Source organism: Apiospora aurea (genome assembly GCF_038362705.1).
Source record: "Apiospora aurea strain CBS 24483 chromosome Unknown utg000006l_segment0_segment0, whole genome shotgun sequence".
In the NCBI taxonomy this organism is placed as follows: domain Eukaryota; kingdom Fungi; phylum Ascomycota; class Sordariomycetes; order Amphisphaeriales; family Apiosporaceae; genus Apiospora; species Apiospora aurea.
This window is the reverse complement of record NW_027117393.1, coordinates 4,447,441-4,460,684: the sequence shown is the minus strand read 5'-3', so window position 1 is coordinate 4,460,684 and position 13,244 is coordinate 4,447,441. Positions and strand designations below refer to the sequence as shown.

The window sequence follows — 13,244 nt, the reverse complement described above, 5'->3', positions numbered from 1 at the left end:
ACACGGCTCATAGATTCGCCCTTCCACTCCGTTCAGGGTCCAAATACCAAGGCTCTAACCTCGATGCTCTCCCGTCCCTCGGCATCGGGCCGCGTCCGCGGGTCCTCAAAGGCCGAGTGGGGCGTCCTGCCGCCCTGGACCTGCCGCTCGCTTTCCGGCCGCAGGCTCTCGCTGTCGAAGCACTCGAGCAGCAGGCGCTCGCCGGGGGTCATGCCGCTCCAGTAGTACCACTTCTGGTCCCGGTGGTGGGCGACGGCGGCGGTCTGGCCGGTGTAGCCGCCCGGGTAGCGGTGCTCGACGGGGATGGCGTCCTGGTCGCGGAAGGAGGCGGACGAGGCGAAGGCGAGGGGACTGGACTCGACCGGGCGGGGGGTTGAGGGAGCGCCAGACGTTGACGATGCGGTACCGGGTGCCCTGCGCGAGGAGCTGGGCGGCGTCCGCGGCGGGGAGGTGCCGGTGGATGCGCTGCACGGCGGATTGGGCGGATTGGTCGATGTGGGTGTAGAGCACGGGGGCGCGCCGGGCGGAGGGGCCGGCGCGGCGGATGGTGTGGTCGAAGATTTGGACGCGGGTGGCGCCGGGGACGTGGGAGAGGAGGAGGGCGGTTACTTCGGGGTAGTATTTGGTGGTTATGCTGGCTTCGTCGTCGAAGTCTACCTCTTCCTTGTTGCTGTTAGGGGCGTCCGCGGCGTCCGGGGAGGAGGAGGAGGAGGAGGCAGGTATTGGGAGGAAAGCGTCGTGGTCTAGGGTGAACTCGGACTCCCGGCCCCGGATGTCGTTGATTTGGACGGGTTGCGGGTTCACCACCAGGTTGCGCTTGGGCTCGCCGGCGGGCGGGTCTTCGACGTAGTTCACGGCGGTCACGCCGGGGGCGGGATGGTGGCTGAAGTTCAGTGTGGCGGTTACGGGGCCCGGGGGACGGGGGACGGGGTTATGGCCATGGCTGATTGGTCGTTATAGTAGAGGAGGAGTGTTGCTAGTTGGGGTTTATGGGCAGGTGATATATGTTGTGTAAGTGGTCTTATGGATGGGGGAACAGGGTGGCCTATACGGCCACTGAATACAAGAGAGGTCGGCTCAAGTAGTCAAGTTGACTTATAAGTAATCGTGGAGTGGGAATGATCTGAGACGCTACGAAGGATTACGGTCTCCATCCAAGATGTATGAAGCTGTTGTATTAACTGAAAGTGGTGTTTAGAATTAAGACGAATGGAAATAGTAGTCGTCGTCCATGGACTTAATATAGGAGTTTCAACAGTTTTGCATTTCTAATCACAGAAGTGAAGATGCGAGCTATGATTCGATTAATGGTCACGCAATTCGGAGAAGCTGTGTTCCTTTCACGTTATTAAGATTCACATTCGGCATTTGGAGATAATTTCGCAAACCCATTGGCTCCTGGGGTGCTACCTTCATATCCCTTGACAAGAAGGGCGTGCCTCGACCGGATGGCGTCATCTCGTTGGAGTAGGTAGGTCCTGCTCTTGATATGTCGGATTGGGGTATGTCACATAGGGCGTATTCCTCTGCAGTGTGTGTCCAGCACAACAGGGACACCTTTCCGCCAGACGGCGCATCGGTCTGGGCCGACGCTATGTTAAGTGCATGCTGGTAGAGTGGTATCATTCCGCTGATGCCATGACAAAAGCAGCTGAAACGGAATGTCTTGATGGTGTCTTATTAATCAGCAGGGTACATACCTTGATGGGGTTTTGCGGGGGATATCACTGAACTCTCGAAACAGGGGCCGGGGTCGGCTGTCGTCTTGTTCTGGGAGCCCACGGCAGAAGCCACAGAGCCGCAAGCCGCCTAAAACGAATGCACTGACCTCCCCACCTTGCGCCCAGCGAGCCTAGCCTTAAGCCCGTTAGTGGCCTGAGAAGAAAAGGACCCAAACTTGCCCAGGCTATCCCCAATCAGCCAAAGTAAACAAAAAGCCAGGTTTTTACGGAGACCGATATTGGGAAATTGGGAGGCCCAAACCATGTCCCTTACTTACCACCCTCGGCTCATATCCCGTATCCCACCTGGGTAATATGCCTGTGTAGCTTAACGTCTACTCTAATTCTTTGTCATCCGATCTGCCCTATCGCGCTCGACTTGCATTTTCCCAATACGACGCGTCCAGACTTCTATGCACGCGCCCCTGGACATTCATGCACCCGGGTGGCGGAGCCGTCGGTCCTAACATCAACATAATCGACTACACCGACAAAGCCCGGGCCCGGCCCCTGACATCCTCCTCCATGGCTAGTTACATCGACCTTGGATCGTCGCCCGACCCGCTCGGAGAAGAAGACGACATGGACCTGCTGCCCACCAGTTCGCTGCGACCACCGCCTTCGCGTCGCGGCGCCACCAAAGCCATCAGCACCGGTCACACTTCCATGCTGTCGGCGCCCGAAACCAACAAGTCCCGTTTCAGCTCCGCGCGCAGCACCTCGCCCCGGAAACAGACCTTCGAACTCGACGTCGGCGACGAACGCTCCCCGCAGCGACTCCTTGTTACCGTCGAGGCTAACGAGGCGATGGCGAGCGCCGCACAGAGAAGTGCCACCAATCGGCGCCTATTCGGCGCTGGTGCACCTTCCTCACCGGGTATCCCTTCCTCATCACCCGCGCGCAGCCGCGGTCGCCGGCGAGAAACAACCACAACGACGATCGTGCCGCTGCGGGGCCTCACCGACGATGAAGGCAGCAATCTAGGAACCGACATGAACACACCGCGCAAGCGCGGCCGGCCGCCGGGAGCCAAGAACGGCACGCCAGCCCCGCGGGGCCAGAAGAGGTCCGGCACACCGCTTGCGCGCAGGTCTCCGGCGAAGACGCGTCAGAGCAAGAACCCCGAGTCCGAGATGAGCATGTTCAGCAGCGATGCGCAGCTGGATATGGGTACCGATGCCGTCAACCCCGAGGACGAGCCGACACCCAAGCCCAAACCTGTCAAAGCAAGGAAGAATACGCCGGCGGCAAAGAAAGCTGGCAGCACACCGGCTGCCGTGCCCTCCAGTAAACCGACGGGGAGAAAGAGGGGTCGCCCGCGAAAAGCGCTCAACCCGGACGAGATGGCTATCCTCACCAGCGAGATGGACAACCGGGAGATTGACTCGGACTTGTTGCTGCCCTCAGAAGACCCGAGAATGAACGATGCCCCTCCAGAGATGGAAGCTATACCAGAAGGGAGCGAGGAAAGCTACTCTCGTCACGAATTAGCGCCGAGTACGTCTCCTCCGAGAGATGCGCCTGAGAATCCTTCACCGCCACGCAACGGAGACCCGCCGTCAGACAATCAAGATATAGCGGACTTGATTGACCAGTTGGTCAACGAGGGCCGAGAAGAAGACGAACAGGAAAACCACATGTCCTACGGCGCGATGCGCGAGGCCGAGAGCGACGACGAGTCGGAAGCTCCGACCGGGAGTGAAACCAACTTTCCGAGAAGCGATACTTTGGCCCACGCATCCGACTTCAGTATGATTGCTGTCGAATCTTTGCCCTCGTTTCAAGCTTCCTTCCAAGCCAGCCAGAATGGTGGTGGCAGCCGTTTTGGAAACAGTCAACAATCCCGGTTTGCGCAAAGTGGAGATGAGACGAATTTCATGATTAATCGGAGTCTCCGGTCGATGAAGAGCAGCGCTCAGAGCGGCGAGCCACCTCGATTCCCCGAGGGCGGAGATGAGACGAACTTCATGATTAACCAGAGTCTGCGTTCCATGAGAAGTAGCGGACAAGGCGGCCAACCACATGAAGGAGAAGCGACTGCTCCCCAAGAAGAACCGCAGCCTCCATCTGGTAAACCAGGCTCATCGGCGCATAAGCCAAGTTCGTCGGCAGTTGCTTACAGCAGCCCTTCAAATTACGTCATGTCGAGCCCGCAAACTTGGTCCAAGAGCCCCAAGAGGCCAAAGCATACCCCCTTGAGCCGACAAATATTTGCCAAGAAGACCCCGGCTACAGGCGATTCGTTCTCAAGCATACCGGACAGTGTGCTTCGAGACGCGACCCCAGGAAAGCTCAAGCTGCCGATGAAGCCGGTCGATAGGGAGCATCCCGAGACAGAGGATGCCGAGATGCATGACGACTCGTTCTCAGAAATTCCCGATGAAGTGCTGGAGGCTGCAACACCTGGACCATCGACCCGGACAGCTAGAAACCCCGCTGGTGCAGATAACCCAGGAAGCCACCGAAGTCAACTGTTCTCAGCAGATATCCACTCGGCCGCCCGATCTACCAATAATGCATTCGGGTCTGCGAGGCTACCTACGCCAGACGATACCAACTCCTCGACTACAGGCTCTAAGAACGCCCACGAGGATGAGGCACGCAACGCGAGTGGAGAACCGTCGACGGCAGCTATAAATACGTCTGATATACTGATGCGTTCATCGCCGCCAAGGATAGGAGTTGAACATGCGGACGACGTGGATATGGAACAACCTGCAACTTCTGAAGGAAATGCCGTGGACACACCATCGCCCCAAAACAGCAGTCCCTCGCCTCAGTATCCTCATGCAAAACTGGGCTCGCCTGGGCTCGGTGACTTACTTCAACCACCCATGTCTACCCGAAGGCCTACCTTGTCGCCCATAGTTCGCGTTGGGAGGAGTCTGCAGCACGTCATGTCTGACAAGTCGTCGCCAGAAGGCCGAGAGAGCAGTCTTGGCAGCCCTTTCCGAAGATCAGGAAGCGACTCGCGCCAATCCTCAGTACAAAAGTCGCCCGTAAACGAGAGACACGAATCCTACCACCAATCCGCCTCGAAGTCGGTCTTCAACCCAATCGCCAATCTGGCTCAGAGTATTAGGGCCAACTTTAGCCAGGTGTCGCAGCGTGGGCCCGAGGCGCCCATAACGGGGAGAGTGGATGATCCGTTCGGTTCAGATAAGTCCCAGCTTCCGCCTGCAGGCAATTCATTCGACAAGTCCACGGGCCGCGCGCCGCCAAGCAGTAGTCGGAGACATACCATACAATCGAGTGGACCGCAGACGGAACCCTTCCCTCTCACGAGCTCTGCCAGGGCCGACCCGCCGAGTGAGGCCTTTCCTGAATGGACCGGTGAGGACAGCAGCCCGACTGCACAGAGAATAAGGCGCATGTCTGCGCCGCGAACCTTCGCATCTATGAACTCTAGTAACCTCTATGGTGCTCGAGCGCCCGAAACCAGTCGAGTGGAGGAGGTCGAAGAGGAAGAGAACGTTGCGAAGGAGGAAGAGGTCGAGGATGATCAACTGCAGGCCGACGTCCGTAGCATTGCTGACGCCGCCGATTACGAAGATGAGCAGGTGCAGGCCGACGACCATGACGATGCCCCTGAAGAGGACGAACAGGACTATTCCGAGTCCGAGCAGGAGCAGTTTGAAGGTCGCGAGGATGTGGGCCACGACGAGGAATCCGACCGTGAGCCTGTAAACGAGGAGGAAGAACAAGACTTTGTCAACGATCAGCTGCATTCGGAAGCAAATTCTACATATGGCGACAATCCCGAAGAGGAGGAGGAGGAGGAGGAGGAGGAGGAGGAAAAGCTCGAGCAAAGTGTAGAGAGGGATGTACCAGAGGACAGCAAAGCTGTCGATGAAGCTATCCGCAATGATAGCGTGGGTGAGCGACATGGATTCGATGAGCACACCGGGACACAGCATGACTTTGATGAGAGTCTGGAGTCGCAACCTACCTTCGATATGGGTGATGACGGAACGGACATGTGGGATATTGAAGCATCTCGGCCAACTCCCAAAACGACAAAGTCTACAAAGCTCATCCGAGCTGAAAAGCGAGCTCGTCGGCAATCACAAGTAGATGTCATTGCTCGGTCATCGCAGTCTCGGGAGCCGTCTTTGCTGCATGGCTCAATGGACGGACACCCCTCGCAACGCATCAAGGTCCCGAGTCCCTGGAAGAAGAACACTAGGAGGTTAATCTACCAGGACGACTTCAAGAGCCCGGCTCACATCGAGATGGATGGCAGCACTCAGAGCGAAAGCGCCGAGGAAGAATTTTCGCTCATCGCCCAGCTTACAGCACAAGACGACGAAACCTCGAGGCCACAAGAACAGACGCGACCTGAATCTCGAGTGATGCCGCAAGAGCGATCCAGAGAGAATGACGAGCATGAAGTCCCCGAGTCTCCCCAGGAGGAGGAGGAGGAGGAGGAAGAAGAAGAACGGCAAGAAGAGTTTTATCCTGAGCGGTCGTCACCCTCTCCAGCTCCTGAGCCCGCTGAGGAGCCCGCGGAGGAACCTGGTGATTACTCGCTGCTTTCTCAGCAGAAGCAAGATGCTGCCGAGATACCGGAGCCGCCAGCCACCGCCAAAAGAAAGTCTGGCTTATTTGGTGCTTTTAACATCATGTCGTTCTTCTCGTCCCCGGCGCCGCTTCCGACGACCAATACTCCGGGTGGTGGCGCCCCCGAGACTGTCGCCAAACCGATCCCCAAGCCCTTTGTCCGGACTCAGGCCAACTCGAGTGCAACGAAGTCCCAGCCAGAAGAACCTCAATCAGTGCTTCGCGCGACGGGTCTCTTCCCATCTATTCCGCAGAAGCAGTTGTTCCGCCCCAGCCCAGAACGCCAGACAAACTTGTTCCGTTCCAGTCCCGAACGCCAACCAGTGAACTTGTCCTCTCCGGGCACAGCACTTCGATCTGGTGATACGGTCGCGGATACGTATGCCGATTCGCCCTCCACGCCTGAACGTGATCGACAGGAATTCCCCCATATACCTCAGAAGCAGAACTTCACGCCCCAATCGGGACGTCATACAGCCTCGCTTTTCACACCAAGCGTTGCACCTTCGACCCCTGAGCACCATCGCAATGATGAAGAGGAGGATTCTGCGGAACAGGAAGAGCAAGATTACTACCAGCGGGAACAGGGATCGGACGACTACGAAGGTGACGAAGTTCCTGAACATGAAAACTCGGTAATGACGGTGGAGTCGGAATACGAACGTTTCCCGCCACGAGAGGAGCCGAGCAGATGGGACAAGAATGCCTCACCCTCAAAGTCGTGTCTTCGATCGCCTCTGAAACCAAAAACGCCAGGCAGGGTTGTCGAGTTTGCCGGCAATAATGCGCATAACCAGAGTACCGTGAGCCCGTCGGAGCAGATCGAGACCTGGATGATGGGTCGCCAAGCGCTCGGTTCCGTGGGAATGGGCGGCAACAGTCAGGGCCAGGGCCGTCCGCGTCCGCAGTTTGTGGACTACGAAGACGAAGAAGACCCCGAGGAATTCGACAAGGAGAACTCGCCTTCGCCGCCCAAGGAGAGCAACCACTACTTCCCTCCCCCTGCTCAATACGCAGGCAACAACAACAATAACGGCAACCAGCGTGCTATCAGCCCGGCTAAGCCTATAGTGGCGCCACCCAACATCAAAATGCCTGCGACTACTATCTTTAGAGCACCGAATAGCCAAGGGCAGAATGCAGTCAATGGGGCTAGGCCTCCTATTACTCTCAAGCCCTTCTCGCGCTCCGCTGCGGCTAATGGTGGCGCTGCTGCTGTTACTAACACTGGCTCCGACAACACGAACGGCAATGCGAACGGCGCCAATAACGGCAACACAAACACCGACACCAACTCTGCTACCGACTCTGGCACCAACTCTGGCAACGACTCTGGCACCAACTCTGGCACCAACTCTGGTACCAACACGGATACAACCAGCGGCACGACCCACAGCATGACCGAAGGTCCTATGACCTGGCGAAAGGCACACTGGATCCACCTCGACGATCTTCTCCAGCTCCGCCGCTCGCACCCGGCCAAGTTCCAGCAGCGCCAGGCCCGGTCTCTGGCCCAGAGCCACCGAGACCGAGGCTCGAGTCCCCCGCCCGCCTCGATGGCGCTGCTCGGTAAGGAGGTCAGCGCCCAGGGCGAGCGCATCATCCTCGAGGCCTGGCACCTCGAGGTCGTGGACACTTTCCGATGCGAGATCGGTTGGGACCGGTGCTGGGATGAGAAGTCGCTCGCGAAGCGGCTGTTTGCGCTCATTGTGGGCGAGGAGCGAAGGCGTCGGGGGCAGGTGGCAGGGCCGGGGAAGGCGAAGAAGGTTGATGCTCAGTAAGTCTCGCCTCTTTCGGCAACCAAAGGAGAAGGCGGAGCGAAAGTCTTGACCTCGGAGTGAAGGAAAGGATTGGAAAGATTACGATGATGACATGCATTGTTCCGGCACATTGGGCGTTTTGTTTGATTATTGTTGTTTTCTGGACTTTGTTTCACTCGATTGGAGAAGATACCCGACTCGTGCGTGGCAGCATTTGGTATTATTCCCATTTACAACAGCAACGGAGTCGAGTTTGTTTTACAGAGACAAGAAGACATACAGCATCTGGAGACGGCGTTACTTATTACAGGGGATTGATTATCAAAGAACAGGGAAAGAGAGGGGGGTTGTTGGTTTCAAAGGGGGAGTTTTCAGATACGACAACATGCACAGATTGCGACTTGTATAGTTTAGTGTCTGGATAAACGTGACCACGACAATACATTGCACATTTTAATAAATGATGACATCAAAATACTTCTTTTGCTCATAAATGATCATATACGCGAAAGTGTATGTTTGTGTGGACGTCGTGACCTTTCTTGTCATTTCGGTCTATTCATCTAGTATTACACAATTGCTCTGCGTAGTCCTCAGACCTAACCAGCTAATCTGCATGGCAACTGGCTTGTTTCCCAAACGATGAGCTCTCGCTCCGTCTTTTCATTGACGCCCGTTCCCTGCAATCCGCCGCCTTTCGCTTTAGCCCAGTAGTAGTCCCCCCTTTTACTCCAGCATGGAAGCCTGGTTGGTGTACAAAACATCCACCACGTTGCCCAGCTTCTCAATGGTGTTGAGGGCGGCGTCGTAGCTCTCGTCGCGTTGCGTCTCGTCGAAGATGATGAGGCAGCCGGCGCCCTGGTCGAGGACGCCGATGATGACCTTGTCGAGGATCATCTGGGAGAGCTTGCGCTCGATCTGCTGGTTATCGAGGCCGACGAGCTTGGCGATGTGGGCAATCTCGACGCGGCTGAAGGGCTCGATGACCTTGATGAGGTTCTGCTCGAGCATGGCGTCGTAGAGGCGGCGCAGGTGGTTGCGGATGAAGGCGTCGCTGCCGAGCTCGTACTTGTAGGCGGCGAGGGCGCGCTCGTACTCGTCGAGGGAGCGGTTCGAGTGGGCGCGCGCAATGGCCTTCATGGCCTCGAGGTTCTGGCCGGCGTACTTTTGGGCCTGCTTGGACGTCATGAGGGTGTTGACGTCGTCGACGAGGTTCAGCATGATCTTGCAGAGCAGCATGTACTGCAGGGCGGCCGTGGCCTTGAGGGTCTCGTCCTGGGAGTGGTAGCCGTCGAGGGCCTCGATGAAGTACGAGTAGGCCGTGTTGAAGTCCTGGTCCATGGTGTGCAGCATGCCCGACTGCATGTCGAGGTTGGCCTGCAGCAGGGGCGGCGTGTAGACGGAGGCGGCGCTGGTGCGGGCGCTGGTGAGGGCGGCGCGGGCCTTGGAGGTGTTGCCGAGGGCGTGGTAGACGCGCGACTCGAGCAGCTGGACCTCAACGAGCACGAGCTTGTCGTCGAGGCGCTTCAGCTCGCGCAGCAGGCCGTTGATGAGCGTCAGGGCCTCGTAGTAGGACTGCTTGGCCATGTACAGGGTCACCAGGCGGGTCTCGAGGTTCTGGCGGAGGAAGGTGCGGCGCTCGGAGGTGGCCCATTCTATACATGACTTGGTGATGGAGATCTGGATGTCGGTGGTGTTGGGGATCTTCTCGAAGAGATCTAGTAGCTGACGGACTGTGGGAGGTGGCGGCAAGCACTTGTTAGCAACGCGTTCTCGGGATTGGGGCTCGTGCTATGGTGTTGCATACCCAGCTTGGCCGTCTTTGCCTTTGCGAAGGAAGAAAGTACTGTTCGGCTTGTTGTGATAAGATCTACTAGACCTTGGGAGTTCCTGGTGGTTTGATGATGCCATCGGTCAGCCCTGCCACCTTCTGCATTGATTTATACGAGCAGGTAAAACCTACTTCTGGTCCCGGTACAGCTCGCCCAGGCTAATCAGGGCCGTCTCGTACTCCTTGATGGAGGCATCTGAGGTAATGGACGGGGGCTTGGAAATGATGTCCTTGTAGAGAGCTTCGGCTTTCCGGGGGTCGGAGCTGGCGATTTCCTGGGCCTCCTTGACGGCCGACTTGCCGGTAGCAGCAGCCATATTGATAAACAAGGCTGTTTATTTACTGCGACTGCCTTTGGTGTTTTTGAATTGCCGGGGGTTGCGGTAAATCGTAATGCGACGGGGGAGGTGTGGTGGTTTGTCGATAATGGGCGTTGGTGTTTGGTATGGTCGGGTCAAGCTGGCAGGCTGGCTAGTTGGAGTGTGAGCTAATCGATTGACTGATGGTTGAGCTCAGTCGCCTATGAGCCTATGGCATAATGCAGCCTCGCCTCGCCTGGAGGGCCGCAACTACTACTCGCTAGGTTGCCGCGCATACGACACAGAGCCCACTAATCAATCCATCGCCGCAATTGGGGGGTAGCTACAGCCAGGTACAAGCACATGTAGCTCCAAGCTGAGCTTGGCACTTGGCACGTGACCCAGCTATTCCTCCTTCCCTTCACACTGACTGTAAGTAACTGCGGAGACCAGCCAGATAGCGATAAGCCCCACTAAAAAGTCCGCTGCTCTCGCTCTCTGCGGTATTGATCCCGTCCGCTCTGCATCCCAGCTTTGGAGGGCGCTGTAGAGTGGGCTGCCTTTTCTTGCTAGACTCCCCGTCCGATCTACCTTTGCTTCTTGACCTGCAAGACAGCCCATCCTACTTGTCAAGGTTGTCGTCGCATACCAACTTTCACCATGAAGATCAAGGCGCTTTCTCGCTCCGTAGAGGCGTAAGTCTTTGCCTGTACTGCACATGCCTACGTCCAATTACTAACTATCGATGTCTCTGCAGTTACCAGCCCGCCGGCAGCAAAAACTCCAAGATGCCAAAGAACCTCGATCCCGCGATACATCCCTTCGAACGTGCCCGAGAGTACACCAAGGCTCTGACGGCCGTCAAGATGCAGCGCATGTTCGCCCAGCCCTTCCTGGCCCAGCTCGGAGAGGGTCACGTCGACGGTGTCTATTCGATGGCCAAGGACCCCAACTCGCTCGAGCGCCTGGCCAGTGGAAGTGGTGACGGTGTGGTCAAGACCTGGGATCTCTCTAATTCCTACGACAAGGCCGAGCGATGGCACACCACCGCCCACGAAAACATCGTCAAGTCTGTATGCTGGACACGCGACCAGAAGCTCCTGACATGCGGTACCGATCGCAAGATTCAACTATACGACCCCTATAACACCCCGAGCGAGAGCGCGCCCCTTTCTACCTGGCTAGGCAGCGCTTCCTGGAACAGTCTCTCCCACCATAGGAGTCGCAATTCGTTTGCCGCTGCCGGTGGCTCAGGAAACGTATCCATTTATGATTTGGAGCGACACACGGCTGCACCCGAAATCCTGTCCTGGCCGAATGCCACCGACACTATCAATGCCGTCGCTTTCAACCAGGTCGAAACCTCCATCTTGGGCTCCTGTGGTTCTGACCGATCTATCGTTTTCTACGACCTGCGAACGTCAACGGCTATCGCCAAGACAGTCCTGACTTTTGCTTGCAATGCCATTTCATTTAACCCCATGGAAGGAATGAACTGTGCTGTTGCATCTGAGGACCACTCTGTTTATGTAAGGCTCGCCTCTTCCGTCAAAAGTATGCTCGTGTTCCGAAACTAATCCCTGCGACAGTTGTTCGATATGCGCAAGGTTGACCGTGCCCTGAATATCCTGAAGGACCATGTGGCAGCCGTCATGGATGTCGAGTTCTCTCCGACTGGCCAAGAACTCGTTACGGCTTCTTATGACCGAGTATGTTCCTGCCCCTGAGATCTGCCAAAATTGCAAGCTAACAATTTTACTAGACTATCCGATTATGGAACCGTGATCAGGGTCATTCTCGTGATGTAAGCACTTTGCACGATATTCTCCCTTCTACCTGGGCATACATTTCAAGGGTTATATATATCCTGAGAGACGTTGTTCAAAGGTTGTACAGCTCTCTCTCAAGATACAATACTGACTCGCAATCTATAGATCTACCACACGAAACGTATGCAACGTTGTTACTCGGCTATGTGGACACCTGATTCCAAATACATCCTTTCCGGCTCAGATGATGGAAACATCCGACTCTGGAGAGCAAATGCTTCAGCTCGCGAGGGAATCAAGAGCGCCCGTCAACGCCAGTCTGAGGAATACAACAACGCCCTGGTCGAGAGGTACAAGCATATGCCCGAGGTCCGCCGTATTCACCGTCACAGGCACATGCCCAAGGTGGTCAAGAAGGCTGGTGAGATCAAGACCGAGGAACTGCAAGCCCTCAAGAGACGCGAGGAGAACGAGCGTCGTCATACCAAGAAGCAGTTTGACAGGCGCAGGAGTGAACGTGACAAGGTCATCTTGGCCAAGGAGAAATAATCGAGCCGGGTGTTGTCACGTGCATTTTCGAGGAGTTATGGAGTTTACTTGGTTCGCAAGGCCAGATAGAGATACCATCTCTGCATTGGGGAAGGCGTTCTGTTTTATCCAGAAAGGTATCGCCCCAGAACCCCTGGCGGTCTGGGAAAGGCCTATCTACCGTTGCGTGGACCTTCCTAGAGACAAAAAGCAAGGGTGGCGAAGGAGAAACTCACGCATTACGGCATATGCATCTAGTTAGTCGGCCTTTTATACGAGCTTGCGCAAACGGGGCACTTATGCTGCGATCATATTTACACCAAGAGGACCGTGACGGCCAAATCAAAGTTGCTTATACATGCTCGAGTCTTCCATGCAAGCAGCTAACGGCCAGACACCCACCTCGGACATCATACAAACCAACTCACGGCCACCTGTCATCATTGGTATACAAGTACCCAACCCACGTGTGCGTACTATACATGCCTCTGAGGAAGTCTACAACCATTATGCAGCCAGAATGAACTCACCACGAGTGTTGGCCAAATTGAGGGGGGGGCCTAGCTTGATCGGCAGCAATGGGATCGTTGGACTAACACATGCCATTTGCCGCCATTGGAGCACATAACATACTGCAATCGTGGCGGTTCGAAGCAAATTGAGTATATATTTTTGAAGGAGGTTGTTGGGCACTTCTCCCAACATCCTAAAAGCGTCGAGGCCATTGTAAAATAAGACATGGAAACTGCTATAAATTCCAAGATCTGCTTCCCTA

The 13,244-nt window shown here is 56.1% G+C and overlaps 4 protein-coding genes across 4 annotated transcripts; 2 read left to right on the top strand and 2 right to left on the bottom strand.

Moving 5' to 3' along the window:
• Positions 1–32: 32 nt before the first annotated feature.
• On the bottom strand, positions 33–941 carry PG986_009980 (uncharacterized protein; the record flags this gene model as incomplete). The annotated part of the gene is made up of 3 exons (XM_066846202.1): positions 33–356; positions 391–883; positions 907–941. The coding sequence occupies 3 exons, from the start codon at positions 939–941 to the stop codon at positions 33–35; spliced, it is 852 nt and encodes a 283-aa protein (XP_066698600.1).
• A 1,215-nt stretch (positions 942–2,156) lies between these two features.
• Positions 2,157–8,063, top strand: PG986_009979 (uncharacterized protein; the record flags this gene model as incomplete). The annotated part of the gene is made up of 1 exon (XM_066846201.1): positions 2,157–8,063. The coding sequence occupies one exon, from the start codon at positions 2,157–2,159 to the stop codon at positions 8,061–8,063; it is 5,907 nt and encodes a 1,968-aa protein (XP_066698599.1).
• Positions 8,064–8,768: 705 nt separating this feature from the next.
• On the bottom strand, positions 8,769–10,190 carry PG986_009978 (uncharacterized protein; the record flags this gene model as incomplete). The annotated part of the gene is made up of 3 exons (XM_066846200.1): positions 8,769–9,775; positions 9,850–9,932; positions 10,006–10,190. The coding sequence occupies 3 exons, from the start codon at positions 10,188–10,190 to the stop codon at positions 8,769–8,771; spliced, it is 1,275 nt and encodes a 424-aa protein (XP_066698598.1).
• A 642-nt stretch (positions 10,191–10,832) lies between these two features.
• Positions 10,833–12,490, top strand: PG986_009977 (WD40-repeat-containing domain protein; the record flags this gene model as incomplete). Its single annotated transcript, XM_066846199.1, has 5 exons — positions 10,833–10,867; positions 10,930–11,701; positions 11,762–11,881; positions 11,935–11,976; positions 12,107–12,490. The coding sequence occupies 5 exons, from the start codon at positions 10,833–10,835 to the stop codon at positions 12,488–12,490; spliced, it is 1,353 nt and encodes a 450-aa protein (XP_066698597.1).
• Positions 12,491–13,244: the final 754 nt, after the last annotated feature.